At 43.0% G+C, this 23,233-nt stretch overlaps 1 protein-coding gene across 1 annotated transcript in view; it reads left to right on the forward strand.

The window, feature by feature from the left end:
- The window catches only part of LOC140492226 (dedicator of cytokinesis protein 2-like), a 731,998-nt gene that overhangs the window by 100,475 nt on the left and 608,290 nt on the right, over positions 1-23,233 (forward strand). Inside the window, exons 6-8 of the mRNA XM_072591134.1 lie at positions 2,698-2,846; positions 6,275-6,410; positions 22,404-22,558. Of these exons, the coding sequence (XP_072447235.1) occupies positions 2,698-2,846; positions 6,275-6,410; positions 22,404-22,558 (440 nt within the window). The remainder of the gene's footprint in view (positions 1-2,697; positions 2,847-6,274; positions 6,411-22,403; positions 22,559-23,233) is intronic.

A 23,233-nucleotide genomic window follows, 5' to 3' on the forward strand; every position in this document is an offset into this window, starting at 1 on the left:
TCCTGGATGGGGTTCCTGGGGTTTGTGGTGATGTCATTTCCTGTTCATTTTCTGAGGGGTTGATAAATAGTATCCAGATCTATGTGTTTGTTTATGGCGTTGTGGTTGGAGTGCCAGGCCTCTAGGACATCTCTGGCATGTCTTTGCTTGGCCTGTCCCAGGATAGATGTGTTGTCCCAGTTGAAATGGTGGTTTTTTTCATCCGTGTATAGGGCTACAAGGGAGAGAGGGTCGTGTCTTTTTGTGGATAGCTGGTGTTCGTATATCCTGGTGGCTAACTTTCTTCCTGTTTGTCTTATGTAATGTTTGTGGCAGTCCTTGCATGGAATTGTGTAGATGACGTTGGTTTTGTCCATGGGTTGTACTGGGTCTTTTAAGTTTGTTAGTTATTGCTTGAGAGTGTTGGTGGGTTTGTGTGCTACTAGGATTCCGAGGGGTTTTAGTAGTCTGGCTGTCATTTCTGAGACTTCTTTGATGTATGGTAAGGTGGTTAGGGTTTCTGGCTGTGTTAGGTCTACTTGTCATGGTTTGTTCCTGAGGAATTTGTGGACTGTATTTTTTGAGTATCCGTTCTTCTTGAATATGTTGTATAGGTGGTTCTCCTCTGTTTTCCGAAGTTCGTCTGTGCTGCAGTGGGTGGTGGCTCATTGGAATAGTGTTCTGATACAGCTTCGTTTGTGTGCGTTGGGATGGTTGCTGGTGTAGTTAAGTATTTGGTCAGTGTTTGTCAGTTTTCTGTATACGCAGGTTTGTAGTTCTCTATTGTCCTTTCTTTCGACCAGCTAGCCACAAAAAGACATGACCCTCTCTCCCTCATAGCCCTACACATAGATGAAAAAAACCCACCATTTTGACTGGGACAACACATCTATCCTGGAACAGGCTAATCAAAGACATGCCAGAGAATTCCTAGAGGCCTGGCACTCCAACCACAATGCCATAAACAAACACATAGATCTAGATACCATCTATCAACCCCTCAGAAAATGAACAGGAAATGACATCACCACAAACCCCAGGAACCCCATCCAGGACAAACATATAAATAGAAAGCAGGAGACAACAGCTTCGCTTCACTTCACTTGGAGGTCGCCACTGATGATGTTACCTAGCCAGGTAATGAAACGTCTGAATATCAAACCTACAGCTCAGTGAGCAAACCTACACCCTAAACCTCAACCTGAGCTACAAACCTTGCAAAAACCATATACTTCTCTTTGTACAGATATTCAGTTAATGATGCAGGACCACTTGGTAAATTTTTGAGGCTGTAGAGTTTCATACTTAGAATTGAAGAGATCAATTTTTGAATAAGAATTTCTGTGATGCAGGTATTGTTAATAAGGCCATCCCTAGTTGTTTTTGAGAAGTTGGGTTTGCAACTGAATGACTTGCTCAGTGACTTCAGAGGGAAGTCACTGAAGACTGGACAGATGCCATAGAGTCATACAGCATGGAAACAGAGCCTTCAGTCCAACTAGTCCATGCCAACTGTGTTCCCACACTCAACTAGTCTGACCTGCCTATGTTTGGCCCATATCCCACCAAAACTTTCCTATTGATGAACTTAACCAAATGCCTTTCAAATGTTGTAACTGTACCTGCATCCATCACTTCCTCTGGCAGTTCATTCCACACATTAACCACCCTCTGAGTCAAACAGTTACCCCTCATGCCCTCCTTAAATCTTTTTCCTTTCATGTTAAAAATATGCCCCCTAGTTTTGAACCACCACCTTTAGAAAAAGACCTTTGCTGTGTACCTTATCTACACCCCTCATGGTTTTATATACCTCTATAACATCATCCCTCAACCTCTTATGCTCCAGTGAAAATAGTCTCAGCCTTTCCAGTCTCTCCTCATAACTCAAACCCTCCATTCCCAGCAACATCTTGATAAGTCATTTCTAAACCCTCTCCAGTTTAGTAATATCCTTCCTATAACGGGGTGACCAAACAGGTACACACTAGCCCAGAGAGGCATCACCAACATCCTGTACAATGTCAACATTGCATCCCAACTCTGATAAACTAAGGCATGAGCTTTGAAGCATGCTAAATAACTTCTTAATCACCCTACCTATCTTGTGATGCAAATTTCAAAGAATTACACACCTGAACCCCTAGGTTTCTCTGTTCAACAACACTACCCAGGGCCCTACCATTAATTCTATAAGTCCTGCCCTTGTTTGTTTTACCAAAGTGCAATACCTCACATTTATCCAAATTAAGCTCCATCTACCACTCCTCAGCCCATTGAACAAATTTGTATCATCTTTAACCGTGGGTGAGTATCTTCTTTAACCATGGGTGAAGTGTTGTGTTGCATCCAGGCTGCACTGTGTAGGAACAGAACGTAGTGAGCACTTAGAAAAATGTGAGAAATTCTTGTTCTCATTTACTGATGCCAACTTTTTCTTGGTGAAAGTAGCACGCACATTTTCAAATTGCCCTGGAGAGATTTGGGCTTCCATTCTGCTGGAGGTGGACGTGGAAATGTCAGGCCAAGCCTCATAATGGAAATGACCTAATCCGGTTTGTACCAATCGCAGTACCCTTCCTACTGGACATTGACCAATAGCAGGAAACTATCCCCATTTAACACAGCGGATACTGTAGTTTGGGATGTTATTAGATGAAAATGTTGCATTGTTGGTTTTCGTGTTCAACAGCTGCCCATTACTGTTCTCTAATGCAGATGGGTAAGAAGGAAGATTACCATCAAGTTCGTTCCATGATGTTTGATTTGATGGAATGGCGTTCTCAGCTGCTCTCCGGGACACTGCCCAAGGATGAACTGAAAGAACTAAAGCAGAAAATCACTTCTAGAATCGATTATGGGAACAGGTAATGATATGAAGTCTGCTGGCTGATTTACCAGATTTTCAATCCTGCTGTGTTCAGTCTTAAAAATCACACAACACCAGGTAATAGTTCAGCAGGTTTATTTGTAAGCACTAGCTTTTGGAGGGCTGCTTCTTCAACCGGTAGCTGATGAAGGAGCAGCGCTCTAAAGCTAGTGCCTCCAAATAAACCTGTTGAACTATAACCTGGTGTTGTGTGATTTTTAGCTTTGTCCACCCCACTACAACACCAGCTCCTCCACATCGTTTTCAACCTTGGTGGTGCTCAGTGGGATGGAACTGAATGTGGCCAAGCCCTTTCCCAGGATCTATTTGTTAATGAACAATGGTTCAATGTGTTATTGATTGTTTTTGGATGGAGGCTTATTTATCTCCTGTCCAAAGGGTTATACAGTGCAGTGCAATACAACACAATGCAATACTATGGTTTTGTTTTCTGACATTGGCATTGAAGAGCTCAATACTCAAAAAAATTCTGCAAACTGTCTAAGAAACTGCTTGATCGAATTAATGAGGTACATTTTGCCATTCTTTACAGGATGTTGAATAAATTAGTGAAGCCAATCTCTTTGATTGGGAAACAGTTAACTATCTGCCAGTTAGGTTTTTGGGAAAGTTTTAACCCATTTGATCTCATCGTTCCAAATGCTAAACTTTACCATCTTCCCATTACTACTCCCATTCTTACGGATAATAGTTTGAGAGAGAGAAAGAATCCTTCACTACTTTTTAGGAAAATTCTAGACTTCCTCATTTTTTAGTCAAGGGCTTCTTCATTTCATCCTTTCAGATCTGGAATATTCCAGATTTCGTTTCATTGGCCATAAACATGTGCCATCCCCGTGGCAAATTTGGCAGTTGCAGAGGCTTTTGGAAAGGGTGAGGGTGGCTTCCACTCCAGATGAAGTCCAAGGCAGGGAGACCTGCTCACAACTTTCTTGCCCTGCCACCAATTGAGGCCCTTCAGAGGGCAGTTGATGCCCACAGACAGTCATCGTTCAACTACCAGTGATACCAATCCAGTTGGAGGGGTGGGTGGAGAGCAGGAGACACACCATGCAGGGAGCACAATAAACAAAGCCAATGCTCAGCTGATTGAGCACTACCCGGGGGCTCCTTGTTCAATGGTACTCAGTGCCTGAGGGAGGGGTCCAGAATTGGGAAGGGTGGGGGCTGTAGACATGCTGGTGACAGCAAAGTCCTTTCTTCTGAACCCATTGCCTGAGTCCGTCCGCAATCGTCAGCCTTGTGTGAGTGCGGTCGCCGTAGTAACCAGCATCTCCCAGGTAGTGCTGCCATTCAGTCACGATGCTGACCTCAGATTGGCTGGAAGCTTTTGGGTCCTTGATCTGCTACTGGCCTGCTATGTGCCTGAATGTAATGGGATAAGGTGAGCCTTCCTGGAAAGTGGCAACGCTGGTCTCTCTTTCTCTCTCTCTCTCTCTCTCTCTCTCTCTCTGGATCTCTCTTTGTCTTTCTTTCTCTTTGTCTCTCTGTCTCTGTCTCTGTCTTTGTTTCCCTCTCTTTGTTTCCCTCTCCCTCCCTGTCTCTCTGCCTGACTTTCCAGCCAGTGGTAGAGATATCCTAGTTCTCCACAAGATTGTTGTGTTAACAAACTACAGCCGAGAATGAATGGCTCGTTAGAACTGATCTCTGTGCCCCTGAGCAAGGTTGAACAGAAATATTGGTCTCGCTGCTGCAATATTCCAAGAACAATGCAATGCAGTGCGTTAAGTATTGGCTTTTCACCTCTCGGTTTTGGATTTGATTTCTGCCCAGACTGGCAGGATGAAAGATTGCATCTGGTTGGAGGTCAAGATTAGAGTGGTGCTGGAAAAGCTCATTCCATGAATGAGCTTATTCCATGCCCATGAGGAGGCCATGAAACAAATCTCAGAGCGTATAAAGGAAGAAATGGGATTACTTTCAATATTTGGTGACACGTTTGTGATCTGAAAATTATAATAACTTGTGGATGATGAGGAAGGTCATTGAACCATAATAATGGCCCTGTTGAGCAACCACCCAGCTAAGTGAACCAAGGAAGGATTAATGAGAATAAGAATTAGGTCAACTCTGGGGCTAGTAATGGTATAAAGGGCAGGTGGGGACAAGAATCATTTGCCTGAAACGTCAATTTTCCTGCTCCTCGGATGCTGCCTGACCTGCTGTGCTTTTCCAGCACCACTCTAATATTGACTCTAATCTCCAGCTTCTGCAGTACCCACTTTCACCTGGTTGTAGGTGTGTTGTGTGCAAAGAGTTAAGAAAGCCTCCATTCAGTTCCAAATAAATGGCCCACAACACAAAACAAGCCTGAATCTAACACTAGATTAACATCATGCCCAGAGAAGTTTGAGAACAGCTATTGTGGGATTCTTGACATCTTAAGGTAATCGAGTATTGCTTCTGTGAGGCTTGGAATGAGGCATATTGCTGGCACAAATAGGAGTCCTTACTTCACTTCTAACTGCACTCAGGATTGCTAGCTGCCAACATGACAGAGCCATTGAGTTCTTTGAATCATAGAGTCCCTATGATGGAAGCAGGCCATTTGGCCCATTGAGTCAACACCAACCCTCTGAAGAACATTCCCCAGACTCACCCCATCCCTATAATCCTGCATTTCCCTTGGCTAATCCACCAAAGCTACACATCTTTGGACCAGGGGAGGAAACTGAGCCTCCTGGAGGAAACTCACGCAGACACAGGGAGAATATGCAAACTCCACAAAGGCAGTCACTCGCTGCTGGAGTCGAACCCCAGTCCCTGGCGCTGTGAGGCAGCAGTGCTAACCACCGAGTCACCATATCGCCCCTTGCAGTTCTATTCCCTAGTGCTAACATCCTTAACTCTAAGACTCAAATTAAATAATATTTATCCAGCTCCTTCCCTTCCACTTGACTTCAAGCATCCACTCCCATGTCTCTGTCCTTCTCGCATGTTCGAGTAAGTCCAACTGCTAGAGTTTTTGCTAAGTTGCGGTTGTGGATGAGAGCGCTGAGCTGAGCGAACAAATTTATGACCAGATCCAACATCCTTTCCATCTCTCCACCACTTCCCAGTGGGATTGTTTGACAATAACGGGAAATAATTTGGGGTAAACTGATGAAGTGGGACCCTTTGCCAACTGTAGATGTTTCCCAGTTTTAGTGGAGGCAAGAATGAAGTGTAATCTGTAAATAGGCAAGGAAATGTTTTGCTGGATGACCACGCAAGCAGTATGGTCAAAAAGGATGGTTCCTAAGTTGCTGCTGACCCATGAGCTACAACCACTTGGGTGCGGTGTCTGAGTGTTTATCACCATTTGTTGAACCATGAGTGCCAAGTTAGAAAATAGAAAATTAAAAGGAAAGCTCAAGGAGCAAAAGAAAATGTGACTTTATTTTCTCACTGTGATCTTCTCTGCAGGATCCTTAAACTGGACCTTGTAGTCAGGGATGAGAATGGCAACATTATGGACCCAGATGAAACCAGTGTCATTAGCTTATTCCATGCCCATGAGGAGGCCACGAAACAAATCTCGGAGCGTATAAAGGAAGAAATGGTATTGTTTTCATTATTTACTGACATGTTTGTGATCTGAGAATTATAATGACTCGTGGCTGATGAGGAAGGTCATTGAACCATAATGATGGTCCTGTTGAGCAAGCACCCAGCTGAGTGAACCAAGGAAGGAATAATGAGAATAAGACAGTAATGGAATAAAGGGCAGATGGGGGCAAGAATTTTTATACTGTTCAGGGAATCACTATGTTTCTGATTTGTGAGGAAGGAGTCAATGCAGGAACTAATTATAGTCAGAGAGTCATACAGCATGGAAACAGACCATTTGGTCCAATTCATCCGGACTGACCAAATTTCCCAAAGTAAACTGGTCCCATTTGCCTGAATTTGACTCATTTCCCTCTAAACCTTTCCTATTCATGTACCTGTTCAAATGTCTTTTAAATATTGTAACTGAGTCTGCATCTACCACTTCCTCTGACAGTTCATTATACAGACGTTAAGTTTGTGGATTGAAGTGAGTTAAATGGATCTACTATCTGAAGGGCAACATTTAGCTGGTACTGAGCATAGCATTGTAAGTGTTAAGTTTTGTGGAAAATGAACATTTTGATTCAGAATAAGAATAACAAATTGATGAAAGGCCGACATCGGCACACTAAGAACAGATCTAACCCAAATAGATTGGAATCTAAGATGAGTAGCCATACCTAACTGGAGCAAAGGGTTATCGTTAAATAGGAGATTGTTGGGGTACAGGAAAAGTATTCATGATGTGGATAGGTAGGGCAAAAAAAAATCCAGGGCTCTCTGGGCAACAAAAGAGAGAGACTGTAAGCTGAAGTAGAACAAGCTTGAACATGGCATACACTAGGCAGATGTTAGCTATACTTGAGAATCAGTCTGAATATATTCAACTCAGAGAGGAAGCAAAAAACACAAAATAGAATCAAAGAGAGATCATGAGAAGTGCCTAGTAGCTAACATAAAAGGAAAGTGTGTGTTCTAGGAGAAATTTCACCCATCAGTGCTACTTCACTGCCAAGTGATGGACCCAACTGCCATCCAAAGATACTCTGTTGATCCAGCTCTTGGGCAATAGTGAAGTGTTGGATCCTAAGGGGCAGGCAGGGAGAAGCTACTCCTTGCTGTCAGTGCTCACACCGTGTCCAACTTCAGTTCAGTGTCATTACCTTATTCTCTGGCCCTCCATGTGGAGCTATCCGACTTCACTGTTCAATAGCTGGTGCTACTTTGTCAGGCTTGGTCTCTCACTATTGGCATCGACCTCCCATTCCCGGCCTATGGTCCCAATCCTTGGTCGTCTGTCCCAGGCTCCCCTGGATACGTATAAATTGGGTCATCTGTGCATCCATGGACGGTGACATTATTACACATGGAACATAGTGATGTCAACCTGGCTTAGAGACATCTGTTAAAGTATCTGGGCCCACTTATGCACAGGCAGGTGGCTATTTTTGCCATCACCTTTCCAATTGGCCTAATTACTTCAAAAAGGAAATCCAAAATTCTTTACTTGGCGCGAAAATTGTAAAAGAGTCTAAAAAAAGAAGTTCGGCAAATTATGGACGCAAATGGGGTTTTACACATGGAGCCAGAGGGGCACAGCTGAGATACTAAATAAATACTGTTCATCTGGCTTTGCTAAGGAAGAAGTTGTTGCCAAGTCATAATTGCAAGTAGAGATAATTGAGATGCTTGATTAGTTTAGCATTGGTAAAGAGGAGGTATTTAAATAGGCTGTCTGGATTTAACGCTGATTAAACACCAGGATTGAATGAGATACATCCAAGAATGCTGAGGAACGTAAGGGTGAAAATTGCAGAGACACTAACTATAATGTTCCATTCATGCTCAGATTAAAAAAAAACTGATGCTTGAAGACGAGAGTTGTGAATGTTTCCTCTTTGCTCAAAATTGTGCCTCACAGCGCCAGAGACCCGGGTTCAATTCCCGTCTCAGGTGACTCTCTGTGTGGAGTTTGCACATTCTCCCTGTGTCTGCGTGGGTTTCCTCCGGGTGCTCCGGTTTCCTCCCACACTCCAAAGATGTGCAGGTCAGGTGAATTGGCCATGCTAAATTGTCCGTAGTGTTAGGTAAGGGGTAGATGTAAGGGTATGGGTGGGGTTGCGCTTCGGCGGGTCGGTGTGGACTTGTTGGGCCGAAGGGCCTGTTTCCACATTGTAAGTAATCTAATTTAATCTAATAATCTAATCTAATCTTTTATCTGAGCAGGGTCAGTTAGATGAACCTCTGTGGTGCGGAAACTGTTAGAAACAACAATCCTGAATAAAATTAACAGTGACATGGACAAATTGGGGTTAGTGAAGGAAAGCTTACACAGATTTTTTTCACAAAAAATTCTGTTTAACTGACTGAGTTGAATCTTCAGATGAGGTAACACAGAGGGTTGAAGATGGGAGTGCTGTTAATGTGATATAGAAAGATTGCTAAAAGTGTTTGACAAAGTACTGTGTATCAGGCTTGTTAGTAAAGTTAGAGTTCAGGGATTGAAAGTGCCAATAACACCATGGGTACAAAATTGGCTGAGTGACAAAAAACAGAGAAGTAACGATAAATTATTATTCAGACAACAGGAAGGTTTACAGTGGGATTCCCCAGGCATTGGTTTCCATTCTTCTGATTCTCTTGATATATAATTAATGATGCAAAGTATAACATCCAAATTTATGAATGAACACAAAGTTGGAAGTAATGTGAATTGAGAGGAGATTGACATTAAACTACAATAAAATGTAGACAGGTCATTGGAATGAGTAGACCATCAGCACAGATATTTAATGCAAAAGTGATTAATTTTGGAAGGAAGAATGATGGGAGGCAATGTGAAAATTAAGAGAATTCTAACATAGCTCTAGAGGTAAAGGAGTGTGGGGATATTATATATACACACATATGCATACATAAATCAACCCCGAGGTAGCAAGGCAGGATCAGAAAGAAGTTAATGAACCATATGGGACCTCGGGCTTATAAATAGGAGTATAGAGTACAAAGGCAAGTTAACATGTATGCAATACTTGCATTGAAATCAGTTCAGAGCACCACACTTTAGGAAAGCATGCAGAAAAGATTCATGGGAGTGTTTCCTGCTATGAGGAATTTCAGTTACGTGATTAGATTAGAGAAGTTAATGCTGTTTTCTTTTGGAGAAGAGAACATAAAGAGGAGCTTTGATAGAGGTGTTTGAAATCTTTAGGGGCCCACATAGACTAGATAGGAAAGAAGTATTCCCATTATTTGCAGGATTGAGAACCATTGCACATCAATTAAGATGCACAAAAAAGAATGATAACATGAGGAAAGTATTTATTCAGTGCATGAATGAAGTTTTTAATGTAGCCCCTGACAGTGTGGTAGAGGCAGATTTGATTTTTACAAGAGAATTGGATAATTATTAGAAGTGAACCAAATGGCAGAGTGAAGAGGTCAAGTGTGAGAAATGACACTAGATCAGTGACTCTTGAGCTGGAAAGGACTGAGCAGGTAGTGTGGTGTCCTTTTGACCTGTAATCATTCCAAATGATTTTATATGGAGAGTCATTGCCAACAGGGACCAAGTGGGCTGAATGGTCTGCTTCCATGTCATAATTTTTGGCAGTTCAGGCAGCCATGATCACTTGCTGTAGGCTGGGAAACTAAGAGGTGGCACACTGGCACAGTGGCTAGCACTGCAGCCTCATAATGCCACGCACCTGTGTTCAAATTCTCCCTCAGGTGACTGTCCGTGTGGAGTTTGCATATTCTCCACCTATCTGTGTGGGTTTCCTCCAGCTGCTCCAATTTTCTTCCACAGTCCAAAGATGTGCAGTTTAGATGGATTGGCCATGGGAAATAGGGTTATAGGGGTGGGTCTGAGTGGTATGCTCTTTGGAGGGCCAGTGTGGACTCAATGGGCTGAATGGCCTCCTTCAAACTGTAGGGATTCTGGACTGATGAAGAGAGAGCAAGAAAAGGCTAGTTTACTTCAGATTAGTGTATTTAAATAGTGTGACTCACTTTTGTTCATGTTCCTAAACCTTTCAAGCAAATACCTCAAATTCAATTTGACACATGGGTGTGGTGTTAATGACTATTCATTTGCCTGTTAATAATTAAATCACTATCTAAGAATTGGCAGATTTTGCGACAATCACCCATCATGGCAAGTTCTTCTATCCGAAACTGCATTTAAATACTCAAGGGAGTGTCAACTTTGTATTAATCAGGATGTACCTAAAGAATATGGATAAGGTAAATAGACAAAGTCTTTTCCCTGGGGTGGGGGAGTCCAGAATTACAGGGCATAGATTTAAGGTGAGAGGGGAAAGATTTAAAAGGGACCTAAAGGGCAACTTTTTCACACAAATGGTGGCGTGTGTATATGAAATGAGCTGCCAGAGGAAGCGGTGGAGACTGGTACAATTGCAACATTTAAAAGGCATCTGGATGGGTATATGAATAGGAAGGGTTTAGAGGGATAACGGCCAAGTGCTGGCAAATGGGACTAGATATCTGGTCGGCATGGACGAGTTGGACTGAAGGGTGGGTCTGTTTCCGTGCTGTACAACTCACTGACTCGATCAGGTCTTTCAGAGAACCTTGTGCCCTGCTGTTGTAATGGGTTGGTCAATATTTGAAAGTGAAGAGATCTGGAGAGTGAACATCATGGGAACATTTGATGGTTATATCACCTTGCTTTAATGTTTGTAATGTACGTTAAAAGTTTGTTTTGCACCTAGCACAAATGTCCTGGCTGGCACGGTGACAGTTTGCTGCTGCTGCAATTTTGCCATCGCACTCTGTCAGCTTGCGGAAGCATCGGCCTTGATTTGCTTGATGCTTTTTCTGCTAATATTGGCTGTAGGGCTGCCAGCTCAGGATTTCGATCCAGAACGAATAATGTGATGGTTAGACTATGGGTGGCCTTCACGCCTGGCCATTTTGACAGACCACGTCCTTGCTATCAGATGAAGATGAGAATGCAAATTGATCCCTGTTGACTCACTTGCAGATTTGTTTAAAATTGCAACGGGGTGGAAGAAAGTGGAGGGGACTTCAAGCCGAAACACACTCCTGCACAAAAAAGGCTCTGAGAAAGCAGATAGAATAAATTTCTTAAAGGAGAGGAAAGAGGGATTTTCTGTCCTGACGTGTCAAAAGTCGACAAGAGACATTAATGTCCTTTGACATTTCCCATTCACCTCTCCGAAAGGAGGTACAAATTGATCATAAAATGCTAATGTTATTTTTTAACTGAAACAAGTTTCCTCTGCCTTTCTGAGTAGCTTAGTGAAGCTGGCTGTAAGAGCTGGACTTGTGCCAAGTGGAAGTGCTGCAGGGCAATATCAGGAATCTAGTGGAATGCAGCATTGGGAGAAACATTACATTACTTCAATATGAGCAGCCATTAAGGCAATCTATGACAGACCAGCTTTTAAACATAAAACATACGTTCCCTGCATACAGTAGATAAACAGACCATTTGGCCCAAATTGTCTATGCTGACCACAATGCTATATGAAACTAGTCCCAGCTGCCTGCACATGTTGTATTCTCTGCTTGTTCATGTGTCTGTCTAAAAGCTGTTTAAACATATCTGCCTCTACCACCTCCCTTGGTAGCATGTTCAAAGACCGCAATTTCCCCCCAGGCATGATCGACGATGCTCTCCACCGCATCTCCTCCACTTCCCGCTCCTCCGCCCTTGAGCCCAGCCCTTCCAATCGCCACCAGGACAGAACCCCACTGGTCCTCACCTACCACCCCACCAACCTCCATGTCCAGCGTATCATCCATCATCATTTCCACCACCTCCAAATGGACCCCACCACCAGGGATATATTTCCCTCCCCTCCCCTATCAGCCTTCCGAAAAGACCACTCCCTCCATGACTCCCTCGTCAGGTCCACACCCCCCCACCAACCCAACCTCCACTTCCGGCACCTTCCCCTGCAATTGCAAGAAATGCAAAACTTGCGCCCACACCTCCCCCCTTACTTCCCTCCAAGGCCCCAAGGGATCCTTCCATATCCGCCACAAATTCACCTGCACCTCCACACGCATCATTTACTGCACCCGATGTGGCCTCCTCTATATTGGGGAGACAGGCCGCCTACTTGCGGAACATTTCAGAGAACACCTCTGGGACACCCAGACCAACCAACCCAACCACCCTGTGGCTCAACACTTCAACTCTCCCTCCCACTCCACCAAGGACATGCAAGTTCTTGGACTCCTCCATCGCCAGACCATAGCAACACGATGGCTGGAGGAAGGGCGCCTCATCTTCCACCTAGGAACCCTCCAACCACAAGGGATGAACTCAGATTTCTCCAGTTTCCTCATTTCCCCTCTCCCCACCTTGTCTCATTCCTAACCCTCGAACTCAGCACCACCTTCCTAACCTGCAATCTTCTTCCTGACCTCTCCGCCCCCCACCCCCACTCCGGCCTATCACCCTCACCTTAACCTCCTTCCACCTATCGCATTTCCAACGCCCCCTCCCCCAAGTCCCTCCTCCCTACCTTTTATCTTAGCCTGCTGGACACACTCTCCTCATTCCTGAAGAAGGGCTCATGCCCGAAATGTCGATTCTCCTGCTCCTTGGATGCTGCCTGACCTGCTGCACTTTTCCAGCAACACATTTTCAGCATGTTCCACCCCCAGTGTGAAAATTTTTTTATTGCAAATTTCCTTTAGATCGTCCCCTCTCACCTTAAACTAGTGTCCCTTGGTATTTGTTATTTCCACCCTGGGAAGAAGACTTCACCTATATACACTACCCATGCCCCTTATCATTTTAGAGATATCTACCAGGGTCACCCCTCAGCCTCCAAAACAATCCAATTTTCATTCATCTGCAAACTTATAGTCAGACCACCTACATTTTCATCCAAATCATTTTATATATTTATATAACCTTATGTGACAAACAACAGCGTCTCTAGCACTGATCTTTACACAGCACCACTGGCCACAAACCCCCAGTCAGAAAAACATCCCTCCACAACAACGCTCTGCTAAGGCAATTCTGTATCCACCTTGCCAACTCATCTTGTGATTTGATCATCTGGACCAGCCTGTCTTGTCAAATGCTTTAGTAAAGTCGTGTAGACAATATTCACTTCCTTACTCTCATCAATCATCTTCATCACTTCCTCAAAAACGCTCGATCAAGTTTGGAGGAGCCAGTGTCGGACTGAGGTGGACAAAGTTAAAAATCACACAACACCAGGTTATAGTCAATAGTTTGTGAGACAAGACCTCCCCTGCATAAAGCCATGCTGACCAACCCTAATAAGTCCATTCCTTTCCAAATGCAAACAAATCCTGTCCCGAAGAATCTTTTCCAATAATTTCCCTACCATCGATGTAAGGCTCACCAGTCTATAATTTCCTGGATTATCCATGTTGCCCTTCTCGAACAAAGAAACAACATTGGCTATTCTCCCGTTATCTGGAACCGTGTCTGTAGATTAGGAAGAAACAAAGATCTCTGTCAAGGCCACAGCAATCTCCTCCCTTACCTCCTTCAGTATTCAGGAATAGGTTCCATCAGCCCCTGGGGACTTATCCACCTTAATGTTTTTCAAGACATCTAATACCTCCTGCTTCTTAATATTGACATACATTAGAGTATCAACAAACCTCTTCCCTCTCTAAATTTACCATCATCAAACCATGTCCTTCTCCTTGGTTAATACTAATGCAAAGTACTCATTAAGGACTTCACCCACTTCCTCTGGCTGCACACATAAATACTGTCCTTTGGCCTCGAGTGGACTTACCCTTTGCATAGTTATCTTCTTGCTCCATATATATATATATATATATATAATGTCTTCAGATTCTCCTTAAACCTACTGGCTAAGGACATTCCATGGCCTCATCAAGCCCTCCTTTTTTTTAAGTGCTTTTCTGCTTCCTTCAGACTTGTTTGATTTCTGTTTCCTAAGCATTACATATGCTTCCCTTTTCTTTCAAGCTCACCTGCCAACATCTCATCATCCAAGGTTCCTGAATCTTGCCATCCTCATCTTTGATTTTTTAGATTAGATTAGATTCCCTACAGTGTGGAAACAGGCCCTTTGGCCCAACCAATCCAGACCTGTTTCCCCTCTGACTAATGTACCTAACTCTATGGGCAATTTAGCATGGCCAATTCACCTGCCCTGCACATCTTTGGATTGTGGGAGGAAACTGGAGCACCCGGAAGAAACCTTTGATCTTCACAGGAACACTCTGGTCCAGAACTCTGGCTTTTTAAAGACACCCACATGTCAGATGTGGATTTATCTGCAAATAGCTGCCCCCAATCCAAGTTTAGATTAGATTACCTACAGTGTGGAAACAGGCCATTTGGCCCAATAAGTCCACACTGACCTTTTGAAGATAACCCACCCAGACCCATTCCCCTACATTTACCCCTGACTAATGCACCTAATGTTATGGGCAATTCAGCATGGCTAATTCACCTGACCTGCATATTTTTGGATTGTGGGAGGTAACCAGAGCACCCAGAGAAAACCCACATAGACACTGGGAGAAAGTGCAAACTTCACACAGACAGTCTCCTGAGGCTGGAATCAAACCCGGGTCCCTTGCGCTGTGAAGCAGCAGTGCTAACCACTGAGCCACCGTGCCACCAGTTCTTGCCTAAAACTGTTGTAATTTGCCTTCCGCCAGTTTAGCACTTTCACCCGAGGACATAACTATCTTAAAACTTATGGAAGTATGATCACTATTGCATAAATGCTCCCCCCACTGAAACCTTGAATATCTTGCCTGGTCATTCCCCAGTGTAAGGTCTAGACTGACCTGTTCCATAGTTGGACCATCTGCGTATTGTTTCAAGAATCCATCCTGGATGTACTGAACAAATTCTGCCTCATCTAAACCCCTGGTACGAAGGCAGTACCAGTGAACATTGGAGAAATTAAAATCACCTACTGCCCTCAACCCTGTTGTCTTTACATCCTCCCATCATCTGCTTGCATATCAGCAAGTGATGTTGCAGCTTTGTAAAAGTTTTGTTATACTGTACTTAGAGTATTGCATTCAGTTCTTGTTGCCACATTACAGGAAGGATGTGGAGGCTTCATCGAGGGTGCAGAAGAGGTTTACTAGGATTCTGCCTGGATTAGAGGGTATGAGCTATAAGGGGAGCAGGACAAACTAGGGTTGTTTTCTCTGGAGTGGCAGAGGATGAGGGAAGACCTAATAGAAGTTTACAAAACTATGAAAGACTGACATAAGGTTGACAGTCAGAATCTATTTCCCAGTGTTGAAATGTCTAATACTAAGGGACGTGCATTTAAGGTGAGAGGAGAAAATTCAAAAAGATGTGAGGGGCACGTATTTTACACAGAGAGTTAGAACATAGAACATAGAACATAGAAGAATACAGCGCAGTACAGGCCCTTCGGCCCTCGATGTTGCGCCGATCAAAGCCCACCTAACCTACACTAACCCACTATCCTCCATATACCTATCCAATGCCCGCTTAAATACCCATAAAGAGGGAGAGTCCACTACTGCTACTGGCAGGGCATTCCATGAACTTACGACTCGCTGAGTGAAGAACCTACCCCTAACATCAGTCCTATCTCTACCCCCCCTTAATTTAAAGCTATGCCCCCTTGTCAGAACGTGCTGCCAGGGATGATGGTGAAGGCAGATAGAATAGGGGTGTTTAAGGGACATTTAGATAAGCACATGAATAAGCAAGGAATGGAGGGATATGGACCATGGGCAAGTAGAAGCGATTAATTTAACTTGGCATCATTTTCGGCACAATATTGTGGGCCGAAGGGCCCATTCCTGTGCCATACTGTTCCATGTTTATGTTCTATGTTGTATCTGTTACTCTATGTCCTGCTGTTTATTGGGGGCGCCTGCAGTATAACCCCAATATGGTAATTGCACCTTTTTTTGTTCCTGAGGTCTACCCATATTGCCTTGTTGGATGAGTATTCCAAGATGTCGTCTCTTAGTGCAACTGTGACATTCTCCGTAATCACTAATGCAACTCTCCCTCCCCTTTTATATCTCTCTCTATCTCATCTGAAACATCTAAACTCTGGAACAATGAGCTGTTAGTCCTACCCTTCTCTTAACCAAATTTCTGTAAGGCCACCACATAGTAGTCCCATATAGTAGTCCAGGCTCTAAGCCCATCTGCCTTATCTATCATACTCTTTGCATTAAAGTAAATGCACATGTCCTGCTGTATTCCTTCTAGACTTGCCTGATTTAGCCCTCTCTTCTCTTCAAACACTACCAACACGCTGCTCTGCTGTGGGAGCTTTGAACCTAGATCTTTGAAAGTGAAGAATTGAAATCCCCTACAAAGGAGACAATGTTTTAATGAGCTTTGTTAACCCACAGTGTCACTATTGATCAGGAATCAGTGGGCTCTGTCTAATCATATCTGTTTGCTGTTCTCAGTGGGGTTTTTCACCAGTTTGTCTGTAACTTATATTTGTCTCATGTGAATTCTGGATCTTCGATTATTAGCCCTTTGAGTATTTTAGATTATTTTTCTATTCCATTTCTATGTCAGAAATTTTAGTGTTTGTTCAAAACTGTGGCATATTGAGGCTTTATTCTCTTAGTAACTACTTGCGGTCTCAAACTTTGCTTTAAGCAAAAGAATGATTGGTTCCTTGCCAGAATACAACATAAATTTGGCAGTACTGTCAATGATCATAACAAGTTTAGAAAAGAAAAATCTCTGAATCTGCTTCACCCCATCGATTGACAGGCACTGTCTTTTTCAAAGTGAAACTTGCACCATTCTGTTCAGTCAGTTTCAGATAGTGTGGTAGAAAGCATTTGTTCTGACAGCTGTCGCTATTTTGAATGTTTGGCTGGGTTTCAAATATTGTTAAAAAATGCAGATGCTGTAAATCAGAAACAAGAACAGAATTGCTGGAGAAACTCAACAGGTCTGGCACATTCCATGGAGAGAAATCAGTGTTAGCATTTCAGAAATGTTAACTCTGATTTCTCTCCACAGATGCTGACAGACTTGCTGAGCTTTTCCATCAGTTTTAGTTTTTGTTTCAAATGCTATTTCAATCAACAGGTGAAATGTTGAAGCAGCTATAACAACAGAATATTTCTTTGATGTAGCTTTTTGTTTGGTTACACACTGACTGAGCACATAATTAATTACAGTTTCTTTTGGACTGGAATTTTTTTATTTAGTGAGTTAGTTAGAAAGATGGCACAGCCAAACTGAGCTGGCATGAGCACCCTGAGGTGGAATGGGTGCCATGTTTGTTGGGTGAGGTTAGGATGTGAGGCCTCAGAGCTCTTTCAACACTACAATCTTGGGCTGCTATGTTGGAGACCTGAAGTAGGTTTTCTAACCAGCCCACCTCTTGCCCACATTATTTGAGAATTCTGTCAGGCTCACAGTATACAGGGTGAACATCCCTGCTCTGTGAAATCCTAGCAAAGTCACACATGGGTTGCATTTTGGACTGTGCAAATTTGAGTTTTCCTGAGCCCAAGGTAAATCCAGCCATGATTCTCATCTTTGGCTTTATTGGTAGCTTTTACACCCATCCACCTGAGACAGGAACACTTGGTTTGACAGTAGAGTCGAGAGTGTGGTGCTGGAAAAGCAGGTCAAACAGCATCTGAGGAGCAGGAGAATAGATGTTTTGGCCAACAGCCCTTCTTCAGGAATGGTCCCTGATGAAGAGCTCTTGTCTGAACATCGACTCTCCTGCTCCTTAGATGCTGCCTGACCTGCTGTGCTTTTCTAACACCACACTCTCAACTAGATATTGTGCGGTACTGCAGGAGGGCTACATTATCAGAAGTGAGGCATTTCAAATGAAATGTTATAGCAGGCCTCTGTCTGCTTTCTTAAGTGGATAAAAAAGATCTCAATGTACTACTTTGAAGTCAGGAAAACAACACTTTCCCCTCAATCAACTTCACCAAAACGTTGCCTCATTGTTATTTGTGAGCCCTCTGCTATCCTGAAAATTGGCTCCTGTGTTTTCTACTTTGTGGCAGTTATTGCAACTTGAAAGAACTTGATGTACATCACTATCTCCTGAATGTGTGAGAAGCACTATATAACTGCATGCCTTTCTTTCTGCGTTAGTTCAGATTAGACTGGTTTGAGATAGACAAAATATTACAGCTAAAATAAATAAAATTTGGGATCAGCGGTAGTGAGTTGAACTGATGAAAAGTTAAAAATGGATTTGATTATTTAAAATATAATGGTAAGCGAATGTGTGCATATTTAATATTTGAATAGATTTAGTAATTCAGTTTTAGCTTGATACAATGCAGAGAATCAAAACCTCTTTTTAACAAGTGTTGTTAAGCTAAGGTGATTGTCGTTTCCCTTGACCTACCTCAGAAACACTTGCCTTTATTAGTGTGGCTTACCACAGCTCTCTGGAGATTGCTGTGAGCTGTTTTGAAGTGCTGTGTTCAAGAATTAGCCTAAATTACATGCCCAAATCCCAAAGCAGGATGTTAACCTACAGCATTCAGCCTCAGAGTGAAAGAGTATGCTACCAACTGAACAAAGCTGCCCCACAAGAGAATAGGAAATGAAAGCAAACGGTGATAAGTTACTGAGAAGTTTATACTGTTGGTCGCAAAGAAGAGCACTTTCTGAGATATCGGTCCATTGTCAATGCAGGAGGTGGAGGGGAGGAGTGAAGATATTGAAAGGAACGATGTCTGTCGGCTCTTGGTTCTGATTTCAATTACGATAGAAACTGGCTGTAAGTGTCAGATATGCAGTGGACCTGAGGAATATGAGACATCATACCATTGACCTTTGCACTTGGGTTCCTTAGCAGCTGGTTTCAGAGTGGGAGGGTAACTTCACAAAATGCAACCCATCTCTTTTGCAGAAAGGTTTCCAAAACAAAACATATAAGGATTGTCATTCTCCTCTCTGATAAAATGGCGATATTTATTTTGCACTTGTTTTTTGAGTTTGTGAGAAGCAAGAGAAACTTATTTAACACTGATGAGGCTATAGGATTAATCTGCAAGTTTGATATTTAAGGCCAAATCTCTGTTGACATTCAGGATTGGATAAGTAGATGATAAAAGGCGCATGTCTATAAAAAGAGTTTGGTTACTGTAAAATATTTACACAAAGGGTCAACATATCTTATCAAATAGTCTCTTCCTTTGTTGTCGAAATCAAATTCTTAACTTGTCCAGTAAACTTGAGAAGCACTTGCAGCACTGAAAATTTTGAGTGTGGCTTTCTTCAGTCCTCTACTACCAAATATGGTCAATGTAAAACTGGAAACATTCGACCTAAAGAAATTTCTTCATTTCCTATGAAGCTGTGTATTATGTTATGTCTCATAAGTTTGGAATGTATCTTTGGACAAGATTGGAAGATCCCATTCAGATCCATCTATTTGACTCAGAAATCTCAAAAATTACTATTATTATGGACATGACCAAACTTTCTCAAAGTATATTAAGAAGGTAGGCTAGAACCTAATTTTTTTCTTATTTTTTGGGCAGGTTCTAGGCGTTGAGTTCTGGATGCAATTTGATTGATCAAACTTCCAGTCTTGAAGCAAATTCATTGACAGTTGTTAAAATACAACAAAGGAAAGAAGAAATTGGAATAACTTAACTCTGTTAGAAAATTTAACAGAATTATAGATTATTTAACAACTAAACAGTGACTGTTCCAATATAGTAACATTTCAGAAATGTACCTTTGGCAAAGGCAAATTCAGTAAAACTGATTATTTCACATGCAATTCTCTAGTCCAGGAGGCAAAATATCAAGAGAAAACTCAGAGAGAGAGAGAGAAGCAGGGAGGCATATACTGGAGCTTCCAAATCCAGCCTCAAGAGCCCAACAACTACTACTGAAAAGCTAAAACTAAAAATACTGGTTCATTGGGAGCTTGACCCCACTTATGCTTCTATTGTTCCAATGTTTTTTTTAAAAAAACAAGGCCTCACAAACTGTTTACTTGTTTTGGTTTGGAGCAGACTGCCTGGCTCCTCTCTATCTCAACCTGTCTTCATTGGGGTGACATGGTGGCTCAGTGGTTAGCACTGCTGCCTCACAGCGCCAGGGACCCGGATTCAATTTCCACCTCGGGCAACTGTCTGTGTGGAATTTGCACATTCTCCCCGTGTCTGCGTGGATTTCCTTCGGTGCTCTGGTTTCTCCCACAATCCAAAAATATGCAGGTTAGGGTGAATCGGTCGTGCTAAATCGCTCATAGTGTTAGGTGCATTAGTCAGGGGTAATATATAGGGAAGGGGAATTGGTCTGAGTGGGTTACTCTTTGGAGGGTTGTTGTGGCTTGTTCGGCTGGTTTCCATACTGTAGGGAATCTAATCTAATCATAAAAAAACCCGGGAACCTCCTAAAGCCATAGTTGAGAGTGTGGTGCTGGAAAAGCACAGCAGGTCAGGCAGCATCTGAGGAGCAGGACAATCGACATTTTTCCCGAAACGCTGATTCTCCTGCTCCTCAGATGCTGCCTGACCTGCTGTGCTTTTCCAGCCCCACACTCTCGACTCTAATCTGCAGCATCTGTAGTCATCGCTTTCTTCTTTCTTAAAACCATAGTATCATCACAGCTATATACTATTCCACCTTTTAAACCCCATTCATCATTCACTCAGCATTCTCCATGTAGAACTGAGGAAGGTACAAGTTCAAACAGGCAAAGGACACCATGTGAGAAAAGAACAAAGCAGTGAGTATCATCAATCTCCTGAGACATTAGGGCAAATTTCAGTCCTTCCTTCAAATAAAACAAAGAACTGTGGGTGTTGGATGTCTGAGACAAAAACAGAAATTGCAAGGGAACTCAACAGGCTTGGCAGCATCTCTGGAATGATGGCAGAGCTCATATTTCGAGTCTGGTAACTCTTCTTCAGAACTGATGGCTGGTGGTTTTGCAGAAGGGGTCACTGGCCTCAAAACATTGGCTCTATTTCCCTCTCCACAGATGGAGAAACTCAGCAGGTCTGGAAGCACCTGAGAGGGAAACAGAGTTAATGTTCTGAGGCCAGTGACCCTTCTGCAGAACCACCTTCTGCTATCAGTTCTGAAGAAGAGTTACCTGACTCAATACATGAGCTCTGCTATCATTCCACAGATGCTACCAGACCTGCTGAGTTTCTCCAGCAATTTCTGTGTTTGTTTCAGACTTCTGAAATCAGCAGTTCTTTGTTTTATTTGAAAAAAGGACTGAAATCTGTCTGAATACCTTTGAGGATGATGATTCTGCCATGAAATGAATGGTACTTGAGTGTCAAATGCACAAGATTCAGCAATAACTCTGGTCAAATGAAGCAGAAAACTCCAGTGAATGACTTGTGAATGACTTTGTTGACTTCCTCTCAGCTTCTCAAAGTCACTTTGTACCTCATACTCTGCCAAAAATAAATCAAATCATCTGTAATTGTTTCTGGGACACCATCATCTGATCACCCTGTACACGACAAGCTTGACATTTGCTGATGAATATTTACAGGTGCAGGGGACAAGCAGGGATGGAGAAAACCAGATGAATGATTATTCCACGAGATCTGGGGAAATGGAGAGAGAAACAGAGAGAGAGAGACTTCAAGGATGGTGAATCATATCATTAGAAGGGGGTTACTTCTTGAAAGGGAAAGTTTCTGATGAAGCCCTGCTACAGTCTGTTTTTGAATTTATGTAAATAGCCAATAAATTAGTTCATAACTGCATGGTCTCCCATTCTTTTCTGTCGAAGACTTCAGTCATGAAATTGATACCAAAGGGAAGATATGCCACATTAAAGGATAAAACAAAAGGATGACCAATTTAGGAAGTGGGTAAGAGAGGATGAGCAACATTACGAAAGGGAACATTGCTGGTAGAACTATCTCAGCCAAAATCATACACCTTCAAGTTCATACTTAAGGAGTTGCATTGAGGCTTCACTTTGTGGTTTGTGCGGAGATATATTCATGTGACAAAGAAACCCATTGACTCTCCTTGTTTCCACAGTCTCAGACTCAAACTGACAGCTGTACCTTTGCCCGGATGGCATCATCCCCAACACACAGCCTCTACGTGTTTGTCCGAAACTTTGTGTGTCGGATAGGAGAGGATTCAGAACTCTTCATGGCGTTGTACGACCCTCAGAAACAATCGATCATCAGGTGAGCCAGCTATTCAACTGCCCTTTGGGTGGCATGTGGCTCAGTGGTTAGCATTGCTGCCTCACAGCACTAGGGACCCGAGTTCAATTCCACCTCGGGTGACTGTCTGAGTGGAGTTTGTACATTTTTCCCGTGTCTGCGTGAGTTTCTGCTGGGTGCTCCTCCCTCAGTCCGAGATGTGCAGGTTAGAAGGATTGGCCATGCTAAATTGTTCATAGTGTCAGGGATGAGCAGGCTAGGTGGATTAGCCATGGGAAATGTGTGATTTTCGGGATAGGATAGGGGTCTGGGTGGGATGCTCTTCAGAGCGTTGGTGCAGACTTGATGGGCCAAATGGCCTCTTTCCGCACTGAGGGATTCTATGCTTCTTCTTTGGGCAACTGCTGGATAGAAGTTTTCACATTTCTGAATGAAGTGACTTTGGCTAAAGGAGTAAGCTAGTGCAGAAGGTTGATGAGGAATAGCATTCTCAAGCTGTGTGGGCAGAACCTTTCCAACCTGGAGCTGGGGAAGAAGCTTGGTGAGGTGGGATAGACCAGAAGCCTATCTCTCTCTCTCTCCTATGCCTGAATTGCCTTCTGGGTGGGAATGTTACATCTTCATATCCCACTGCTAAGTAAGAGGGAAAGTGAGGACTGCAGATGCTGAAGATCAGAGTCAAAATGTGTGGTGCTG

Source organism: Chiloscyllium punctatum, chromosome 20 (assembly GCF_047496795.1).
Source record: "Chiloscyllium punctatum isolate Juve2018m chromosome 20, sChiPun1.3, whole genome shotgun sequence".
In the NCBI taxonomy this organism is placed as follows: domain Eukaryota; kingdom Metazoa; phylum Chordata; class Chondrichthyes; order Orectolobiformes; family Hemiscylliidae; genus Chiloscyllium; species Chiloscyllium punctatum.